The 19,480-nt window shown below is 51.0% G+C and overlaps 2 protein-coding genes across 4 annotated transcripts in view; one reads left to right on the top strand and one right to left on the bottom strand.

Annotated features, from left to right (window-relative positions):
* The window catches only part of LOC128949493 (class II histocompatibility antigen, B-L beta chain-like), a gene marked incomplete at its 3' end in the record, with an annotated part of 61,283 nt that overhangs the window by 17,865 nt on the left and 23,938 nt on the right, over window positions 1–19,480 (top strand). The window lies entirely within an intron of this gene.
* LOC128949492 (uncharacterized) lies at window positions 10,283–18,785 on the bottom strand. 3 transcript variants are annotated; one of them, XR_008484207.1, is made up of 2 exons: window positions 18,419–18,785; window positions 10,283–10,539 (listed from the first exon to the last, which is right to left on the bottom strand). XR_008484207.1 is itself a non-coding variant. In XM_054294347.1 (2 exons), exons 1-2 carry the CDS (start codon window positions 18,431–18,433, stop codon window positions 17,219–17,221), a joined length of 999 nt encoding a protein of 332 aa, XP_054150322.1. In that variant the 5' UTR covers window positions 18,434–18,785; the 3' UTR covers window positions 17,050–17,218. The 3 variants fall into 3 exon arrangements, 1 of the variants encoding a protein (XP_054150322.1); XR_008484208.1 differs by lacking the exon at window positions 18,419–18,785 and adding an exon at window positions 16,524–16,903; XM_054294347.1 differs by lacking the exon at window positions 10,283–10,539 and adding an exon at window positions 17,050–18,202.

The following is a 19,480-nucleotide window of genomic DNA, read 5'->3' as shown; positions in this document are numbered from 1 at the left end:
ATCCCAACACACGGGGTATACCCAGCAGCAAACAGCAACCAACAGCTACCCCAGACACTGCCCCCGGCAGAGCTGGAGACACCTGGGCTGGAAAAGGCTGAGAAGGAAATCCAGGAGTGTGGAGACCGAATTCACACATCAGAGGGGAAGAAATCCGGGTCCAACAGGAAACCAAATACTGAAAACTTACACAACTTGGAAACAATGATCATTAAAGCAGTGGATTTAGATTGGTTCAGACTACATAAAGTTTAGGAAAAATCTAGTAAAACTCACATGCCGTGGAATGATTTTCTCTGCACAGCTGGGCTATTTGTGAAAGAAATTATTTCTGTTGCACATCCTGGCCAGAACCAAGGAATGCTTTGACTCTCTAACACTAAAGAGATTCTTGAAGAGTTCTTGTTTTCCCTGCAGTTTCAGTGACAAAATTACAACATGAGAAAAATTTTTCATAATATTCCCACTTTATGTTGTCACGTAGGTTTGGTACAGAAGTGTGAGAATCAAGTTTTGGTCTGGATTTTTCCACGTTCTCCTTTATGTTGCATTTTGCAAAATCGAAGAGATTTAACTGTAATACTTTGAACTTATAAATAGTTAATACTTTTTTTTAAAACACAGCAGATTCTTGGGGGGCCACATGTGATTCACCTGATGGCTGCCCTGGAAGAGAAGCTTCATTCCAGGCAGCCTGCAGAGGAGCTTTACAAATGCAAATGAACACTGCTGGGCAAAGTGTGGACAATGTACCTGGGTCCCTTGCCTGGGGCAGGAATTGGGCTGATTCCCTCTGCCCCTCACCCCAAGCTCTGCCTGCTGGCACTGATGGAATTTGCACAGCTCGAGGCAGAGCCCAGGGTGAGTGAAGTAAAGTGAAAATTTTCCAGGATAGAAATCCATTTTAATTTATGGGAAATGTACATTTTTGACTTGAGTCTGTAGTTAGAAACCATAGTTATTTAGCTAGACTTCAAGGTCTAAGCTCAGTGGAGTTACTTCAGCGAAGGACAGAGATAAAGGGGGGGGAGACAGAAGATGATAGAAGGAGACAGAGACTGCTGTGAGGGCAAGTCAACCTGACCTCGGAATTTTTTCTGATACAAAGGAACTAGTGGTAAATGTCACACGAAACCCATAAAAATGAATATGTATGAACCTATTGTGAAACTGTATGCATATGTATTTAAGAGAGAGATAAAAAGAGACCTGAAGTTCTCAGAGGTACCCATGCCTTTTTTCAAAGAGAGCAATCTCCGCATGCATCCAGCGATGTAATAAACATACCAACTTTACAACTTTGACAAAGTTGTAGACTTTTCTTCTTTTCTCTGCAAAACATTATGGCGAGCCAAGGCAGGAGTTCTCTGTCCCTGCAGGGGCGGAGGGATAGACAGACCTCCAAGGCGCTCCCTAAGATTTTTTTCCTGGTGGGGCTCTGCTCGTCTCGACTTGCCTCCTGCGAGGACAGACAAGGACCTGCTGGCTGCAGAGCAAGGTACGGTATGTACTGAGGGGCCCCCGGGGGAAAAGAGAGCTAGGGAGTAAATTACTCAGAGACGTCTAGGTGTAGTTGGTAGAGCAGCTGGATTAGAGACGGGGGTTCAATGTTCTGATAGAACAGCTGCTAGCGACCCTGGGGGTGGGTCGAATGAATCTCTATGTGTGTGTGTGTCAAACACTGTGTCACTGTATGGTTAATACATTGTGTGGTCAGTGCACTGTGTTTCTAATCGTGCAAGTGTATAAGTGTATGGTGTATAAAAGAGAGTATATCTACAGTGCCATACAGTGCAGGGGAGTGAGTACTACCCGTGTTTGAAGTAGCCGAGTGAGGCCTGAGGTGCCGGCTGCAGCAGGCTGTGAGGGTAGGGAGAGAAGTGCCCCGCGGAGAAGCGGGTGGAGAAATGTCAGTGACGGTATTTATTGTGTTTAAATGTAGTGATTTGTGTAGATTTGGTACATTTTAACCGTGAGTATGAGCTCAGAGAGTTCCTTTGCCCTGAATGTTTGGACTTGATCTCTGGACTATGTGCTGTTATTTTGATTTGTGTCCAGGGAAAACTGATGTGACTAAATGCTGAATTATGGTATGCTATGTTGTGTTGAGAAAAGTGGCACTTTGAGAGATATGCCCTTTCCCAGTGATTTTGTGTGGTGATTTTCTTCCACTGTATTGTGGTAATTTGATTCTCAGATTGTATAGTGGTGTTTGTGGAGATTTTAAGATTTTGTTCGCAACAAGAGTAGCATTTTACACAGAAGAACTATGGTATGGTGATTTATGTTTAACTATAGTAAAGCAAATTAAAGGAATTCCAAGAATTCCCCCCTCACAGCAATTCAAGCCCTCGCTTTAGTGAATTTGAGATAAAGGGGGGGGTGCGTGTGTCTGTGTCTGTGGGCGTATCAGAGTTTCTGCTGTGACAAGCACAGCCTTTCTGCAAGGCAGTAAAACGAGTGTAAGTAGACACAGTGCTTAATTAGATTGTGCAAGAAGAAAACTAGAAAAGACTGATATTTTGTAAAACGGAGTTTAGATAGAAGAGATGAATGAGTTTATGAGACTTCAGCTGGTACTATAGTAAGTCTGGACTGGGAACAGCCTGCTGTAGGGATTTAGAGTTCTCTGTAATAAACAGAATAGCCTGCCTCTGCGGGCAATTCCTTCGGTGCATCAAGAGGCTGGCATGCTGCATGGGTATTATTGCAGTGCAGTGTTTGTGAGAAACGCTGGTATTGTTGTTCTAATAAGTGTCAGGGCACATGCCCCGAGTGTAAATTAAAGGTTTCTGATCAAGCTGATTCAGAACCTAAGATCTTAAAGCTCGTGTGTGGGAAATCACATCTGATACCTGCCACCTGGAGCTGTGTGTGTGCGTGTAGGAGGAAGACTGAGAAACTACAGTGAAGCTTTGTAAAGAGAAGTTTGGGTGGAAGCGAGATAGAGCAAGGAGAAAGAGATAATGAGAACTGACCAGAGCAAAGAGGTTGTTCGACTAGCCCCTTTTAGGAGGGGCTCACTGGGAGAAGGCTGCCAGTAGGAGCAGCTCAGAAAATAAGAAGATTTATAATACTTCATTGCAGTTAATGCTGGTTTAAAATAGGAAGGTAAATGGGATGGGGTTTTGTATGCTGATATGTCTTTTTGTTTTAAGAAATCACCCAGAATGGCAAAGAGACTGTGAGATCAGACCGCCCTCTGGTCTTGGCCCTTGAAAAAGAAAACAAGGCAAAGAGAAAGCAAATCAAATGTGTTGTTCAGCATGCAGCACAAGACAGCAATGTATGAAATCAAACAATTATCATGCTGAAATGGAAAGTGATTACAGTTCGCAAAATGAGTACATATGATTTGTAAAGGCTCCTCCTAAGGTAAGGGAGGAAGGATAAAGATGACCTCCCTAAAAGGGAAGAAGGCTTAGGCTCCAAAATATACCCACTCGAACCCATCCCCCTCCTGGCAGTTCAATTTCATCCAGAACTAGGATGTAACAGACCCCTCTGCAAGAGGCAGTGAGATCAGAAGAAAGAAAAGCGTAGAATTTTAATCAACACAAGGGCCATACATTCAGTTTTAAATAAAGCTTTAGTACTTGTGGAGAATGTTTAGGTTGTAGTGTGGGGAACAACTGGCCAGTCTGAGAAGGCATACTTTTGCATACCCTTAAAGTAACTGTGTACTATGTGTACTTAGAAGCTTTTGTACAATTCACTCAATTCGCTAAACATTCTCAAATGAGAAAGGTTACTCTGGAGGCAAATGACTTAAAGATGTCAGGCTTAACATTAACAGCCATTGAAATTAAGGAAGACATTAGTGAAGAGATACTAGAATAAGTAAATAAGTGTTTTTGAGGGTATGGGCCTCTGCTGTACCAGGGAGGGTGAAAAATGCCCCCACATAGCAATCAAGCTTAAGGAAAGAACACAACCAGTGAGAATTGAGCAGTACCCTCAAAAGGAAGATAGGGAAGGAATCAGCCTAATAATTGATAGTACTGGATTGAGGGCTGTCAATAAAATAACACAGAATTTATACCCTGTGGTAGCAAATCCATATACTATACTAACTTGTTTAACACCTGAGCTTATCTGGTTCACTGTTTTAGGCCTAAGAGAGGCCTTCTTTTCCCTCCCTATCCACAAAGCCAGACAGAAAACTTTTGCATTCAAACACAGATCATATGGTCCATGTGCCTGAAGGCTTCAAAATTCCCCCCTCCGACTGGAGAACAGCTTGCAAAGACCCAGAGTCCTGAGAAGCTCCACAAGAGGAAAGGAGGCTATTGCTTTACGTGGATGATCTTCCAGTAGCCACTCGGATGAGGGAAGCCTGGACGGTAAGCCTTTTGAATTTCCTAGGGCTCCAAGGATGCAGAGTCTCAAAGAAAAAGGCACAGGTAGTGAAACAGAAGGTAATCTACCTGGGGTAAGAAGTGAGTGCTGAGCAGCAGACTTTAAGGCAGGGAAGCCATATGCCAAACCCCAAAACCCCAGACAACAAAGGAACTCCCAACTTTCTTAGGCATGGCGGGGTGGTGCCGGCTGTGGGTTTATAGTTATGCACTGCTCGTCAGACACCTCTATGCTCTTATTGCCGATGGAAACAGAGATCTCTAGTGGACAAAAGGAGCCACACGAGCCTTTCACCAGCTAGAGAGTGTCCTTATGTCAGCTCCAGCCTTGAGACTTCCAGATGTAAGTAAACCATTCTTTCTATTTTCCCATGCAAGTAATTGCCCTGGGAATACTGGCTCAGGACTTGGGTCCATACCGAAGGGCAGTTGCTTACTTCTCTAAGCAACTTGATGCAACAGCCAAAGGATGGCCAGGTTGCCTCAGAGGTGTAGCAGCAGTTGTGCTGAATATTCAAGAAGCACCCAAGTCTACCCTAGGACAAAAATGACTGTGCTAGTGTCCCACACGTTGTCCGTAGTACTGGAAGTAAAGGGTGGCCACTGGCTTTCACCACAGAGGTTTCTGAAATACCAGGCCATCATGGTAGAGCAAGATGATGTAGAGATAGTGGTGACTAATATTGTCAACCCAGCTTCTATTCGCAGTGGAATCAAGGAGAAGCAGTACACCATGATTGCCTAGAGACCATTGAAGCTACCTACTCCTGCTGCCCAGACTTAAAGGACACTCCTTTGGACGATGCAGAGACCTGGCTCACTGAGGGGAGCAGCTACATTGCCAGTGGAAAGCGACATGCAAAGTACACAGTGACTACCTGCAGAGAGGTAATAGAGTCTGGAGCCTTACCAACAGGTACCTCTGCACAGAAGGCTGAGATAAATGCATGGACCCATGCCTTAGAAACAGCAAAAGGCATTCAGAGTTGTGCATGCACATGGAGCCGTCTGGAAGGAGAGGGGACTGCTGACCTCACAAGGGAAGAAGAGACAATCCGGCTGCTGGAAGCAGTTCAGCTACCTGAAAAAGCATATTAAGGCACACCAGAGAGTGAGCTTAAAATTGGAGGAAAGAAATGAGCTGGCGGATAGAGAGGCAAAGAAAGCAGCAAAGGGTGAGGTAATTATGGACAGATTTTCCTCAAAGGTAAGCCATAATACAATAATACTAATCAAAACAGACATACAACTACAAGGGTTGTGTCACCCTGGTTTTTTAGGATTTTCTATGCCTTCTGATGTTGACATTCTTGTAGTGAACTTTCTCACACACTTTCTGTAAATAAGTTATTGTTTTGCATTCCTTGATGGAGGAGGAGAGAGTTGATGGACTGTTGATTTAACCAGTGCCATTGGAGAGGTGTCACTGTCACCCTCCAATCCGCTGTCACTTTTGTAAAACTATAAATATTGGAGTCAGAAAATAAACTTCCCTTTTTTCCTTCACCTTGAGAACGGTGGTGTGCTTGTGCTCTTTGGTGTCCTACAGCAACATCTGGTGACCGCCCAAGTGCTCCTCACCACCTTTACTGCAATCAAGGTTAAGGAACAAAGCACCTAGATCCATCATTCCCGAGTGAAGAAGGCTCCTGAGGGACTTTAGAAAGTTACAATGGGTAACAACAAACTGAAATTAAAACTTTCTCGAGAAAATAAATAGAGTGTGAGTAAAATGATAAGCACAGTGTAATAATCTCCCAAAGAATAGAACGACTTGTAGTTGTAATAGATAATCAAGTAGGTGTAGCTTAGAGAGTTGTGGCATTTATGATTATTGCTGTAACCACAGCTAATGCAGCACCACTTCCATATCATGTGACTAGTATATAAGTGCCAATGGAAAGCCTATGATTTTAACTCCTAAAAGTCTCTGGGTGAAATGCTAAAAATTACAAATGCAATTGTGTAAGAAAGAAGAAATGGTTGGGGATGTAAATATGTGTTTGTCCAAGACAGATTCCATGAATCTCATCAAGAATTCTAAATACCGTGACAAATGCTTAACTAGCTGCTCTGAGTTTAGACTTAGATAAAAAGCGACATATTTCTCACTTTGAAATGAATCCCATTAATTAGACAAACTTGCCCATGTATAAAAGACAAAGTTGTATCTGCCTCAGAACAGCATGCCCCACTATAATAGTAGATGAGATCACAGTGAAGGAAACTCAATTTAACTTGTGCATTTGTAACTTTGTCAAAATCAAAGGATGCGCTTTTTCCTATCAGGCACCTGTCGTATCATACCAACACAGAAAGGCGAATTTGATCATTGTCCAAGAAATATTGCCTGTGCCCATAGGGATGAACTTAGCTTTGGTTACCAAATTGTTAAAACATTATGAATTAAAGAAAATTCTTTAAGAAGTTAAAGATAAAAGGAAAAGAACTTTGATTACAATACACCATGATACAGAGACTATACGGAAAGTATTTAAAAGATTGGAAAAAGGCCCATCCCATCATTAGTGGGATGTGCTTTGTGAGCAGTATCCAGTGGCAGCTGACTTGCTCAATACCTTCATTCATCCCATTATTGTTTTACTTCTCTTGGTTAGTATAAGTTTGATTTTGTCTATTACAGTACTTATTTAGAATTAGAGACTGTTGCAGCAAGTAGCAGCTTTAACTTCACTATCGAGAACATATGGTACGGTTTTAAGAAACACCACATAAGTTGGCTAGATAAAGAAGAATCTATATGTTAGTGAAAGAATTTACCAACCTTGAAGAAGGAGTAGGGATTGAATTATGATTTTAAAAATTTAAGATTTTAGCTGAGGGTTAGAACCAATTCATATTGAAGTCAGATACACCAACAACTGGTTAATGATTATTAGATGCTTAAGTTAAAGCTAATTGTTATATTATGAGCTCATTTGTAGAAGGAAGAGGAGCAAGTGAACCAATATAGGAACATATTGAAACCAGCAGAACAATGCCCAGCACCTGGACTCTGTGTCAATCCATCATGAAGCAGGGGGCCTTGGATTGTGCCAGAGGGTCACAGAGACCTGACCAAGACCTTCCTGACTTCATCCCTGGGACCACTGGCCCAATTTGAGACCACTGACCCAATTCAAGAGAAGAATTGCACACACATGAAGGACTAATAACCTCATTTTAATACAAAGCGGGGATGGGAGGTGCTGGGGTTATGCATATGTATTATTCTGGGAAATAAATAGAAGGCAAAAATTCTTGTGTGGTGCAGTCACACATTTCAAGAATGACCCCTTCCAGGCCACCCACCAGCGTAATAAACATACCACTTTCTAAATTTAACTAGTTAGAGAGTCTTTGTCCCTGATTTTCAGTTTTAATGATTAAGTGACAATGCTATAGACCCAAAACTGACTACATCTGGGACTGCACAAAAGATTATGTGCATACAAAATAATAAGAAAGACCACTTGGAAGAAGCAAAAATTATTTATGAAGAAAAAAGCAAATAATGGAGGATAGAAAAAAAAGAAATACTGCTCAAGCCAAATTATTTGTAAAAAGGGAAGAGGAAAGATTATTACAGATGCTTATTATATTGTTATATTAAGAGGAATCTTATATGCACAATGTTAAAATAACTTTGCTTTTATTTCTGCTGTTAATAAAAACTTAGACCTAGTAGTAGTGGTAGCTGATCTAGTCAGGAGTGAACTGTCTGCTTGGTTGGGATAACATCCAGTGAACACGTCATGAGCACCCTGCTATTGATGTGCCAACTATCAGCATCTGCCGTCTGAAGAAAGTGTGGACCAAGGCCCAGAGTGGAAGTGATCAAGAGAGGGAAACAAAACCACAGCCAAGAAACACACATGCTCTAAAAAGGCAGAGCTGAGGAGGAGCCATGCTAAACAGTTCCTGAAATATGTAAACTAGATGATGGATATGCATAAGAGTCTATGAATATGCAACAGGCTGATGTAATAGAAATGGTATAAAAAGGGTGTTTCCCAAACTAGCAGGGGTGCTCTTGGCTTAGTACCAAGATGCACAGAGTCGTAATTTTTGTTTTACTGTCTCTGTCTCCTACTGTCCTTTATTAAAGTTTTAAATTTTAACAGGAAAGTGAACCGTGTTTTTCACAAGGGAAGATGGAACCTTAACGTGAATCGGTCCCTGGTTGCTAACTGCTGGTCGCAGTGGGGATTGTAAAACCGGTTCTTTTCTCATTTTTTAGCTTGTACGTTTCACTATGGGGCTACACTCTTTGATGGCTTTTCTCACGATCTTTTCCCTCCTTCGCTTGCTCAAGGCTGCAATGAGTTCATCAATTTCACCTTCCCCGGAGCTGCTGGAGCAGGAGCTCTCTGGTTCGGCTGACCCTGTTGTACCATATAATCTATTTTGCCGACCCCCGATCCTAGGGAGCCCCACGCGGGATTTGCTGCGTCTTTTAACCCGGGTTGCGCGTCCGCCCGCACCGGTGACGTCATCCCCCAAAGGCACGCCCAGGCGTTCAGGGTTGCCATGGAAACTGACAGGGCTGGGAGCGGAGAGACCCCGCCCCCATGGGAGGTTCCCTCTCCGCCCTCCCGGCACAAGGCTCCGCCCCCGGCTCCTCCTCCTGCTCTCGGGGCGGTGCCGTGGGCGGTGCCCGCCATCCATCCCCTCCCCTCTCCCGGCACAAGGCTCCGCCCCGGCTCCTCCTCCTGGCCCCGGGCCGGCGCCATCCCTGCCTGGCCGCGCTCGCCTTTCTCCTCCTTCCCCGGCTGGGCCCCGTCTGAGCTGCGCCTCCCCCGCCCCCCCATCGTGTCGGCGCTGGCGGCGGGGGGGGCGCGCCTTGGCCCGGACCCGACCGACCCCACCCTCAGGGCGGGAGCGACTCGATCTGAGCCTTCTTCCTCCCTTGTTTTACTTTTCTTTGCCAATATTGGCTCTTTTTTCCTTTTCTCCCCTTTTCCCTTTCAGACTAAGGGATGCTCTTCCTTTTGCTTTGCTGCGGGACTCCCCTGACATGCTGGCACCATAAAGAGCCTCGCATACTCCAGCTCACCTGAGCACCCTGAGGATTTATCCTCGCGTCTACGGCAAATCAAACTTGATATTAATCTCTTATCCCAACTACCAAAATCGGGCCTCGTCTGATTGCCCTCTAGCTCATACCGCGGCCACATCTTTTCTGAGAGTCCAATAAGTTTGCATTTGAAAAACAAGGCTCCCCCCAGTAAGGGCTCCCCAGTTTCTCAGTGCTAATCTCAGGGGACTGTCTCTCGGGATATTATCACTACAGCATTCGCAGCAGAATATACACTCGGAATTTTAACAGTTCTGAGCAGAAATTAAAAGGACCAACGAGAGAGAGAAAGAGCGAGATTCAGATCGCGGCGCTCCGGAGCGGCGGTGCGGGAACGATCCCTGCGCCAGCACTGCCGGCCCCAGGCCAAGCCCAGCCCCGCAATCCAACCCCGCTGCTCACAGCGCCCGCCCTCCCCGGCCCGGGGCACAGCGAGCCCCGCACCCGCTGCGCTCCCGAGCACAAAACGCCCCTTCCCACCGCGCTCACCCGATAAACACAGCGCCCCTGCAGCCGCTCACGCCTCTCTCGCTCCTCCCGAGCTTCTCGGCCTCCCGCACCCTCCGCCCCGCACCTGGGCCCCGCCAGTGCCGCGGGCTGGGGGCAGCAGCTGCACCTTCCTCTGCCTCTGCTCCAGCCCTGCCCAGGTGCCTCGGCTCCCTTCGTGCTCGCCACAAACTGAGGCCTTCACAAGGCTGACCTAGAACAGAGGCCTGACACGGTTACACAATAAAGCAGGCATTTGTTAGAAGGCCTCCGTGAATACACCTTGGGCCGAACAAGAGCCCAGCCAGGGCTACGCCCAAGATGGACCAAAATGGCCACAAAATGGACGGCCGGTCACGAGGTCTGTCAATTTTATAAGTTCTGCTCCATTTGCATATTGGAGTTAATTGTCCAATTATAGCTTTAAATTATTAAGTCCCATCCTTCTTGTTTTTCTCTCTTCAGTGCCCGTTGTTTATTCTCTTGGGCCTGAGGTTTGGATTATTTGTCCTTGGGTTTCCAGCTAGAGAAGGAATTGTTTTGTCTCCCTGCTCTGTGAACAGAGCTCAGCATCCCTTAATATGAAGCCCAGACCCACAGAGTAAAGCAGCACAGAATCTGAAAAACAGAAAAGCCAAAACCTGAGGCATCAAATCCATGAGACCCCCTCACACTCAGCAGACCCTCCCCATGGCACTCCCCACCCCCCCCCCCCATTGATTGGAGCCCCCCAGAACGCCCCCAGGCCCTCCCCTCTCAGCCCCTCTGAGCCCCTGGCTCGTGTTCTCACCTGGGACGCCCAAATCTTTGGGAATTCTCAACTGGGAAGCCCCAAATCCCTGGAAACCTCCCCTGGGACCCCCAAAACCCTTCCAGCTGCCCCCAAGACCCTCCAGGAGCACCCAAACTCCACCTGGGATCACCCAAAACCCCCAAAACACTGGTGACAGTGGGACAGAACTGATGGCACTGGGTTGGTGACACTGGAATGGAACTGGGGACACCAGGTTGGTGGCACTGGAATGATGACACCAGCCCTGAGGATACTGGGGTAGTGACAGTGGGATAGAACTGGCGGCACTGGGGTGGAATTGGTGGCACTGGGCTGGTGACACTGGGGCATCCCTGGTGGCACTAGGCTGATGGCACTGGGACAGGAACTCTGGGCTGGAACTGGGGACAGTGGGAGGGAACTGGTGACACCGGGACAGGGACACTGGTATAGGATGGGGGGCACTTGGATGAGACTGGAGACACTGGGCTGAAACTGGTGGTACTGGGCTGGTGACATTGGTACGGGGACAATGGGGTGGTGGCACTGGGACAGGACTGGGGACACTGGGCTGGAACTGGGTTGGTGGCATTGGGCTGTTGGCACTTGGGTGGTGACAGTGGGACAGAACTGGTGGCACTGGAATTGAACTGGGGACACTGGGGTGGTGACAGTGGGGCAGCCCTGGGGACACTGGACTGGTGGCACTGGGATGGAACTGGGGACACTGGGACAGGATTGGTGGCAGTGGCACAGGGACACTGGCATTGAACTGGTGGCACTGGATGGGTGGCACTGTCGCGTCCCCAGTGCCACCTGCCACCTGTGTGGTGTCCCCGTGTCCCCACAGTGTCCCTGGGGTGCCTGAGGACGGTCACCTGCTGCTGGCCCTGCCCGCGGTGGCCGTGTCCTGCGAGGTGGCCTGGCGGGATTTGGGAACATCCGGGCGTCACCTCGCCACCAGCGGGACATTGGGGACCCCGCCCTGGCACGGCGGGTGGGGGGAAGGGCGGTGACGTCACCACTTCCCGCTTTTCCTCTCCAGCCGCGCCGCGTTCCCGTGTGTCCCCAACTGTCCCCCGGGCGTGTTCGCCCCTCGGAGTGTCCCGCAGTGTCCCTGCAGTGTCCCCAGCGGCCATGGAGCCCCAAGAGGTGCGACAGTCCCTGCGAGGGGTGAGGGGGGACGGGACGGGGGTGACAGAGGGGTGGAGGGGACCGAGGGTGGCTGGGGGAGGGGGGACAGCGGGGCGAGGCAGGTGGAGGCAGAGGGGATGAGGCGGGGCAAAGGGAACAAAGGGAACAGCAGAGCCCTCCAGGGAGGGGACAAAGGGGACCCCGGGAGGGCACAGGGGCCACCGCAGGAGCCCACAAATGCCACCAGGTCCCTGACACCTCCCCTGTCCCCTCCCCAGCTGCTGGAGGCGCTGGTGGTCATGGTGGCTACCCTGGCCGAGGTGGCAGCCGCTGTGACCGGGTCACACAGGGACGTGCGGCAGCGCGTGTCCCCAGAGTCCCTGAACGCCGTCCTGAGGAGATTCAGCTGGCACCTCCATAGGACCCTGGGCCATGGCGGTGTCCCCTCCCTGGGCCAGGCCCTGGCCGCCCTTGGGGCCAGCCCAGAGGCCACCGGGGCCCATGTGAGAGCCACAGGCAGTGCCTGGTGGGAGTCGGTGGCCGCGCAAACAGAGAGCTGGGAACGGCTGAGCAGGGAGGCTGCTGAGCTCCGTGACGCCTGCAAGGACATGGCCAATGCCGAGCCCACCATTGAGGCCACCACCCGGGCCGGGGACCCGTGGGACGAGGCCACCCGCAGGGGGACAGCTGGAGACAGCCTGGCAGCCATGGCCCAGCAGCAGATGGTGGCCCTGGACAGGCAGGAGGAGGCCTTGTTGGGGGCTGCGCACGAGGCCCAGGAGGCTGCGGCCACCAGTGAGGGCATGGGAGAGACTGTGGTGGCCACCAGCCAGGCGAGGGTGGCCACCAAGAGGGGACATTGGCCAGAGGTGGCCCTGGGGCTGCTGCAGCACTTGGTGGCCACGTGTGACAGAGCCAGGTTGTTCCTCTCGGAGCTGCAGCGCCGGCTCGGGGCCATCAAGGCCACCCTGTGATGTAGCGTGTTCATTAAGTTCATTTAATTCCTCCCCCATTTTATGTATCTGCTCCCCCCCATTTTGTGTAAAATGGTTCTGCCCTCCTCAGTTTTCCCGCCACAGCCCTGCCAGTTATATTGTCAATCTGTTAGGTTATACAATTCCTCCTCCCCTTTTCCCCTTATATGTATGCTTTTTCTCCTCCCTGGGCCAAGTCAATCACCCCCCACTCCACCTAGTATTCCAGAAGCTTCTCCTCTTTGGGGGTTGTGGTTGGCTGTAGTCCCGAGACCCCTCCCATACCTGGTACCTATTGGGCTCTCCACTATGTCATTTGTGTTAAGTTCATCCCCTCTTCTTCCCCCATTGGTCTTCTGTAAACCCCTCCCAGGTCCACTCCTTCCCTTTAAAACCCTTAAGCACCCTTTGTTCTTGGTCATTCGCTGGGACCTCGTGGGCTTTCCAATAAACCAAGTTTAGCCCCCCCCCGGCAAGTGTCCAGCTCCTTCATTCTCGTTGTTTAGCAGCGATCCAGTCTGCAACCAGCACAGCCCGAGGCCTTACGACGCCGAGGGGTGCTGGCAGGTTATGCAGCGAGGTGTCGGCCTTAACCTCAGCTAGCCGGACTCTGACCTTCTCTGCTCTAGAAGGCTAAATACACACCGCTGCAACCCTAGAGGAGACAGAGGAGGTGTACCCCTATATCCCCAAGGCCTTGGCGGCCAAAGTGGCCAAGTTTGAGCAGCTGTGGAGGGCCAGCTCGCACCTGTTCATGTGTCACCTGCTGGGGACACTGGGGGACATCCACAATCTCTTCTTGAGTCCCTATGGTGACCCAGGTGATCCCAGTGGCCCCGGCAGCCGCACGGTGGCCGAGCAGTGCCAAGAGCCATTGAGGACATCCCGAGGCTGCTGCAGGGATAGTGATGTCACAGCTGTGATGTCATTGGGGCAGTGACATCATCAGGGACATGGCTGCTGTCACCTGTGCCCTCCCTGCTTGGGATTGGAGACAAATTTGGGCAATTTTCTGGGAATTTTCATCGAAGTTGTCCGAAATCCTGATGGGAATTCCTGGGGTGACGTCACTGGGGACACTCAAGGGCAGAGAGGGACACTCTGGGGACACACAGGGACAGGGACAGGGGTAAATGAGTCCCCTCAAGAACTTCCAGCTTTGCGTCGTGCCTGCAGCCCAGTTGGGTCATAAATGACAATTTAATAATTGCCTTTTGCAATTATTAAATTGTCATTTATGACCCAAAGGCGTTTTTGTATTGCCTTTTGCGCATTGTTATTGATCACCAGCAATTTGATACGGTGTTTGATACTGATATTGATTATCGGTGATTCCTTGTAGCTGCTGGTTGGTGCAATATAATCTGTCAGTTCATGTGTGCACCGTACAGCCCATAAATAAATAAATAAATAAACAAATAAATAAATAATATCCTCTATATAAATCAGCCTGGGCTGATCTGAACTCTGTGTCAGACACATCACAGACCCCACTGAGGGACAAGTGTTCGATAAATTCATCCCAATGTTCCTTGAGGGGAGCACAGCCAGGGAGCTGCTTCAAGGCGCTGTCACTGAGATATTTCCCTTTGAAAACCGTGGGTGGGATGGAAAACTGGGGACACTGGGCTGGTGGCACTGGGATGGAACTGGGGACATCGGGACAGGGCTGGTGGCACTGGGATGGAACTGGGGACATCGGGACAGGGCTGGTGGCAGTGGCACAGGGATGGAACTGGGGACATCGGGAAAGGGCTGGTGGCAGTGGCACAGGGACACTGGGATTGAACTGGTGCCACTGGGATTGAACTGGTGGCACTGGATGGGTGGCACTGCTGTGTCCCTGGTGCCACCTGTGCGGTGTCCCCGTGTCCCCACAGTGTCCCTGGGGTGGCTGAGGACGGTCACCTGCTGCTGGCCCTGCCCGTGGTGGCCGTGTCCTGCCAGGTGGCCCAGTGGGTGAGGGGACATCGCGGTGTCACCTGGCCACCAGCAGGGCCACCAGCGGGCCGTGGCCATGCGGGGGGCGGAGCCTGGTGTTGTGACGTCACATCGCCCCGCCCCTTTCAGGCAGGCGCCATTCCTTGGACATCGGCTCTGGCTCTGCGGGGAGATCCAACCGGCACCGAGAGATCAAAGGAACGATGGGAAGGGTTCCCCTGAGCGATGGATGCAAAACGAGCTTTGCCTTCGCAAACAATCAGGGCTTGTGGGGGTTAATTAATTAATTAATGCTGGCATCAGCAACCCAGTGCCAGCCCAGTGTCCCCAGTCCTGTCCCAGTGTCACCAGCCCAGTGCTCCCAGTGCCAGCCCAGTGCTACCGCCCCATTGTCCCCATACCAATGTCACCATCCCAGTGTCCCCTTCCTGTCCCAGTGTCCCCACTTCCATCCCAATGCCAGCATCCCAGTGTCCCCCATCCTCTCCCAGTGTCCCCATCCCAGTGTTCCCAGTGTCACCAGTTCCACCCCAGTGCCATCAGCCCACTGTCCCCAGTCCCTTCCTGATGTCCCCATCCCAGTGTCCCCTCCCAGAGTCCCCAGTCCTGTCCCAGTATCCCCATCCCACTGTCACCAGTCTCCTCCCACTGCCCCCAGTTCCAGCCCAGTGTCCCTGTCCCACTGTCACCAGTTTCAGCCCAGTGTCACCACCCCAGTGTCACCAGGGTTGCCCCAGTGTCACCACCCCAGTGTCACCAGTCCCCCCCCAGTGTCCCCCATCCTGTCCCAGTGTCCCTGCCACAGTGTCCTCAGTTCCATCCTAGTGCCAAAACAGCAAAAAAAAAAAGAATTTATGAATTCTTCTCTCATCACCAGAGAGTGAAAACACGACATGATGGAACCGCAAGGAGAAGTGAAATAAATTGGTTTAATGCACAAGATGGCGTGGAGGCAAGTCAAGGGTTAAAACCAAACAAAAGTACGTCTGAACTCACAGGAATGTTTGAAAATAATTTATACAGAACATAGAAAAATATATGTACATTTATTTATATATATATAAAACATTAATTTTAGATATTATAATAAATTAATATATAAATATATATAAATATAAATTCTGTTGGCATAAAATATATTCTTGGAAAATATTTTTATAAAATATATATTACATTTCTATTTTATTCTATATTTTTTTAGATCAATAATATATTATGAATATGCATCAACCCTCATGAATATGCATGAGCCTCTGTGATGTAACAGTCTATAAAGAACATGGCTTAATTAATGGTGAGCTTTCGGCAATTAGCACCAGAATTTTATCCCTTAACAAACTTTTATAAAAATTTCAATTTTGACCCGTTTCTCACAGGGGGGGGTCCCGGCTGATAATGGGCGGGGGGGACAGGACCGAGCCCCAAGGGACCCCCCAGGTTCTCCTGCATGAGGTCCTGGTGACACGAGGAGCTGGTGGCACTTGAGGGCCTCCTGGTAAGATGAGGAGCTGGTGGCACTTGAGGGGCTCTTGGGGACACAAGGAACTGGTGGCACTTGAGGGCCTCCTGGTGACACGAGGAGCTGGTGGCACTTGAGGGCCTCCTGGTGACACAAGGAGCTGGTGGCACTTGAGGGGCTCTTGGTGACACGAGGAGCTGGTGGCACTTGAGGGGCTTGTTATAAATTATCAAATCGGTAGCCAAATTTATGAAAAAAAAAATAGCAAAGATTTATTAGAACAATAACAAAAATAGAAATTTCGGAAAAAAAGAAAACCCACCACAGCCAAGACAGCGTCAGTCCCGGGAACAGCGCTGGGTGACCTCAGGGTCCGGCTGACAGAGAGACAGCATTTCCCCAGAGGTTCACCCCGAGTGCGCCCCACGGCCGGCTTATATACAGTTTATTCCACCTGGGGCAGGGATGACCACATATTTCTTTGTGTTTCTTCACATGTAAAGTTGAATCCATACAGATGTAGAAACAGACAAAGGCGAACTCAGAGATGCAGACGAATGTCTGAGTGTCCAGGCAGAAGCTGCATTCACATGTACTGGTTTCTGAGTACTGCGATGAAATCATGTCCAGGTGCATGTCTCATGCGCTCCTCCAGACATTCCATTCCAGGAAGGTCCAGATGGGATCACCTGAATGCAGGAACTGGAGGAAATCCCCCATAATAGCCCATAATAGCCGGGGACCATTACCATTCATACGGTAACAGACCTGATATCATCTTAACGCTGTCCGGGAACTGGTTACAATAAGAATAGGACTCTGTTCCCAGCCAGAGTGGTCAGAGACATAAGTTTCGAATCTTTGCAATATTTTATACACACATATATCTATATCTATAGCATGAATTAACTCTACCATATACTACAGGCTCTTGGTGACCCCAGGAGCTGGTGGCAACTGAGTATCCACAAGTCTCCCCAGTGACATCACTGCCCCAATGACATCACAGTGGTGACATCACTGTCCCCACAGCAGCCTCGGGATGTCCTCAATGGCTTCTTGGCACCTCTCGGCCACTGCGCGGCTGCCGGGGCCACCTGGGCCACCCGGGACACCTGGGCCAGCATAGGGACTCAAGAGGAGGTTGTTAATGAGCTCAAGTATCCCCAGCAGATGATCCCTGAACAGGCGGGCGCTGGCCTCCCACAGCCACTCAAACTCGGCCACCGTGGCCACCAAGTCTGCGTGAACACTGCGGGACGCCGGCTCTCCCCACTTCAGGATGAACTTGATCTCCGAGAGGTAGAACTCCATGATCCTGGTGAACGCCAAGGCTTTGTCACACGCTTCCACCAAGCGCTTCAGCGGCTTCAGGGCTGCCTCTGCCCAATGTCCCCTCCTGGTGGCCACCCTTGCCCGGCTGGTGGCCACCACAGCCTCGTCCATGGCCTCATTGGTGGCCGCTTCCTCCTCGCTGGTAGCCGCTGCCTCCTGGGCATCGCGCATGGCCCCCACTGAGGCCACCTCCTCCTCCTCCTCCCTATCCAGGGCCACCATCGACCACCGGACCGTGGAGGCCACCAGGTTGTCCCAAGCTGTCCCCCGGTGGGTGGCCTCGTCCTGTGGGTCCCTGGCTCGGGCGGGATCCATTTGCTCATAGACAACACAGAGCTCAGCAGCCTCCCAGGCCAGGAGTTTCCATCTCTCCTCCAGCGCGGCCACCAACTCCCACCAGGCCTTGGCCACGGCTCTCACATCATCCCAGGCCTCTGGGGTGGGTTCAAAGGCAGCCAGGGCCTGGACCAGGGAGGGGACACCGGAGTGGCCCATGGAGGTGACATCGCCGTGGTCCAGGGTCTCATGGAGGCTCTGGGTGAATCTCCTCAGGGCGGCGTGCAGGAACTTTGGGGACACGCGCCGCCGCACGTCCCTGTGTGACCCGGTCACAGCGGCCACCACCTCGCCCAGGGTGGCCACCACGGCCACCAGCGCCTTCAGCGACTAGGGAGGGGACAGGGGAGGTGTCAGGGACCTGGAAGCACTTGTGGCCGCCTGCAGGGGCCCCTGTGCCCTCCCCGGGTCCTCTCTGTCCCTTTGTCATCCCCTCGTCCCCACTGCCACCCCCGTGTCCCCCCCGTCCCCCACTGCCCCCTCCTCCCCCGTGCCCCCTCCCCCCACCGTGTCCTTCTCTCCCCACCCTCCTACCCCCCGTCGCACCTTTTGGTTCTCCATGCTCACTGGTGACCCGGCAGGGACGCTCTGGGGACACCTTGGGGACGCTCCGGTGGCGAAGGAGTCCCGGGACAGGCGCCGGTCCCGGCCCAGAACCGGCCCCGGCGGCGGCGCTCGCGGAAATGCCCGAGCGGGATCGGGAGGCGCCGGAAACGGCCGGAGCCAGAGGGACTGACATCACCGTCCCGCCCATCACCAGTACCGCCCCAATCCATGGGAAGCACCAGATTGGATTCGGGAGATTTTTAGGCTGAATCCCAGGGGGTTTAGGCTCCATCCCGCCATTTTCAGGCGGATTAATTCCGCCGCTCCCGGCTGGATTTATGAGGGAACGTGGAGCGCTCTGAGGAGCAGGCGGAACTTCCCTCAACCAAGATGGCGGCGCTGCTTCTCTCGCGAGACCTCTGGCGAGAAGCGGGGTGGGGGCGGTTGGGAGGGGATTTGGGGGGTCCTGAGGGAGATTGGGGGGTCCTGAGGAGATTTGGGGGGTTCTGAGGGGATGTGGAGAGTTCTGAAGGGATTTGGGGGGTCTTGAGGGGGCGTGAGAGGGTTTAGGGAATCCTGAGGGGATTTGGGGGAACTGAGGGAGACTGGGGGGTCCTGAGGGAGAACTGGGGGCGCTGAGGGGATGTGAGGGGGTTTGGGGTTCACGAGGGAGAACTGGGGAGTCTGAGAGAGAATTGGGGGTATCTGAGTGGATCTGAGGGTGTCTTGAGGAGATTTGCAGGTGATTTTGGGGGGTCCTGAGGGAGTTTTGGGGGGTTTTGAGGGGATTTGGGAGGGTATGAAGGCACTGAGGGGATGTGAGGGGTTCTGAGGGGGTTTGGGGTGATCTGAGGGAGACTTGGGGGTCTGGAAGGGGTTTGAGGTGGATTTTGTGGGGTTCTGAGGGAGAATTGAGGGTCCTGAGGGGATCTGAGGGGATTCTTGAGGGGCTTTGGGTGGATTTTGGGTGGTTGTGAGGGAGAATTGGGGCTCCTGAGGGGGTTTGGGGATTCTGACAGGATGGGGGGGGGGGGGCTTGAGAGGGATTTTGGGGGGTCCTGA

The sequence above is a fragment of the Melozone crissalis genome, unplaced genomic scaffold, assembly GCF_028551555.1.
Source record: "Melozone crissalis strain CALT ecotype California unplaced genomic scaffold, PUWL_Pcris_2 ptg000244c_1, whole genome shotgun sequence".
Classification (NCBI taxonomy): Eukaryota; Metazoa; Chordata; class Aves; order Passeriformes; family Passerellidae; genus Melozone; species Melozone crissalis.
This window is presented reverse-complemented; position numbering and strand designations above follow the sequence as displayed.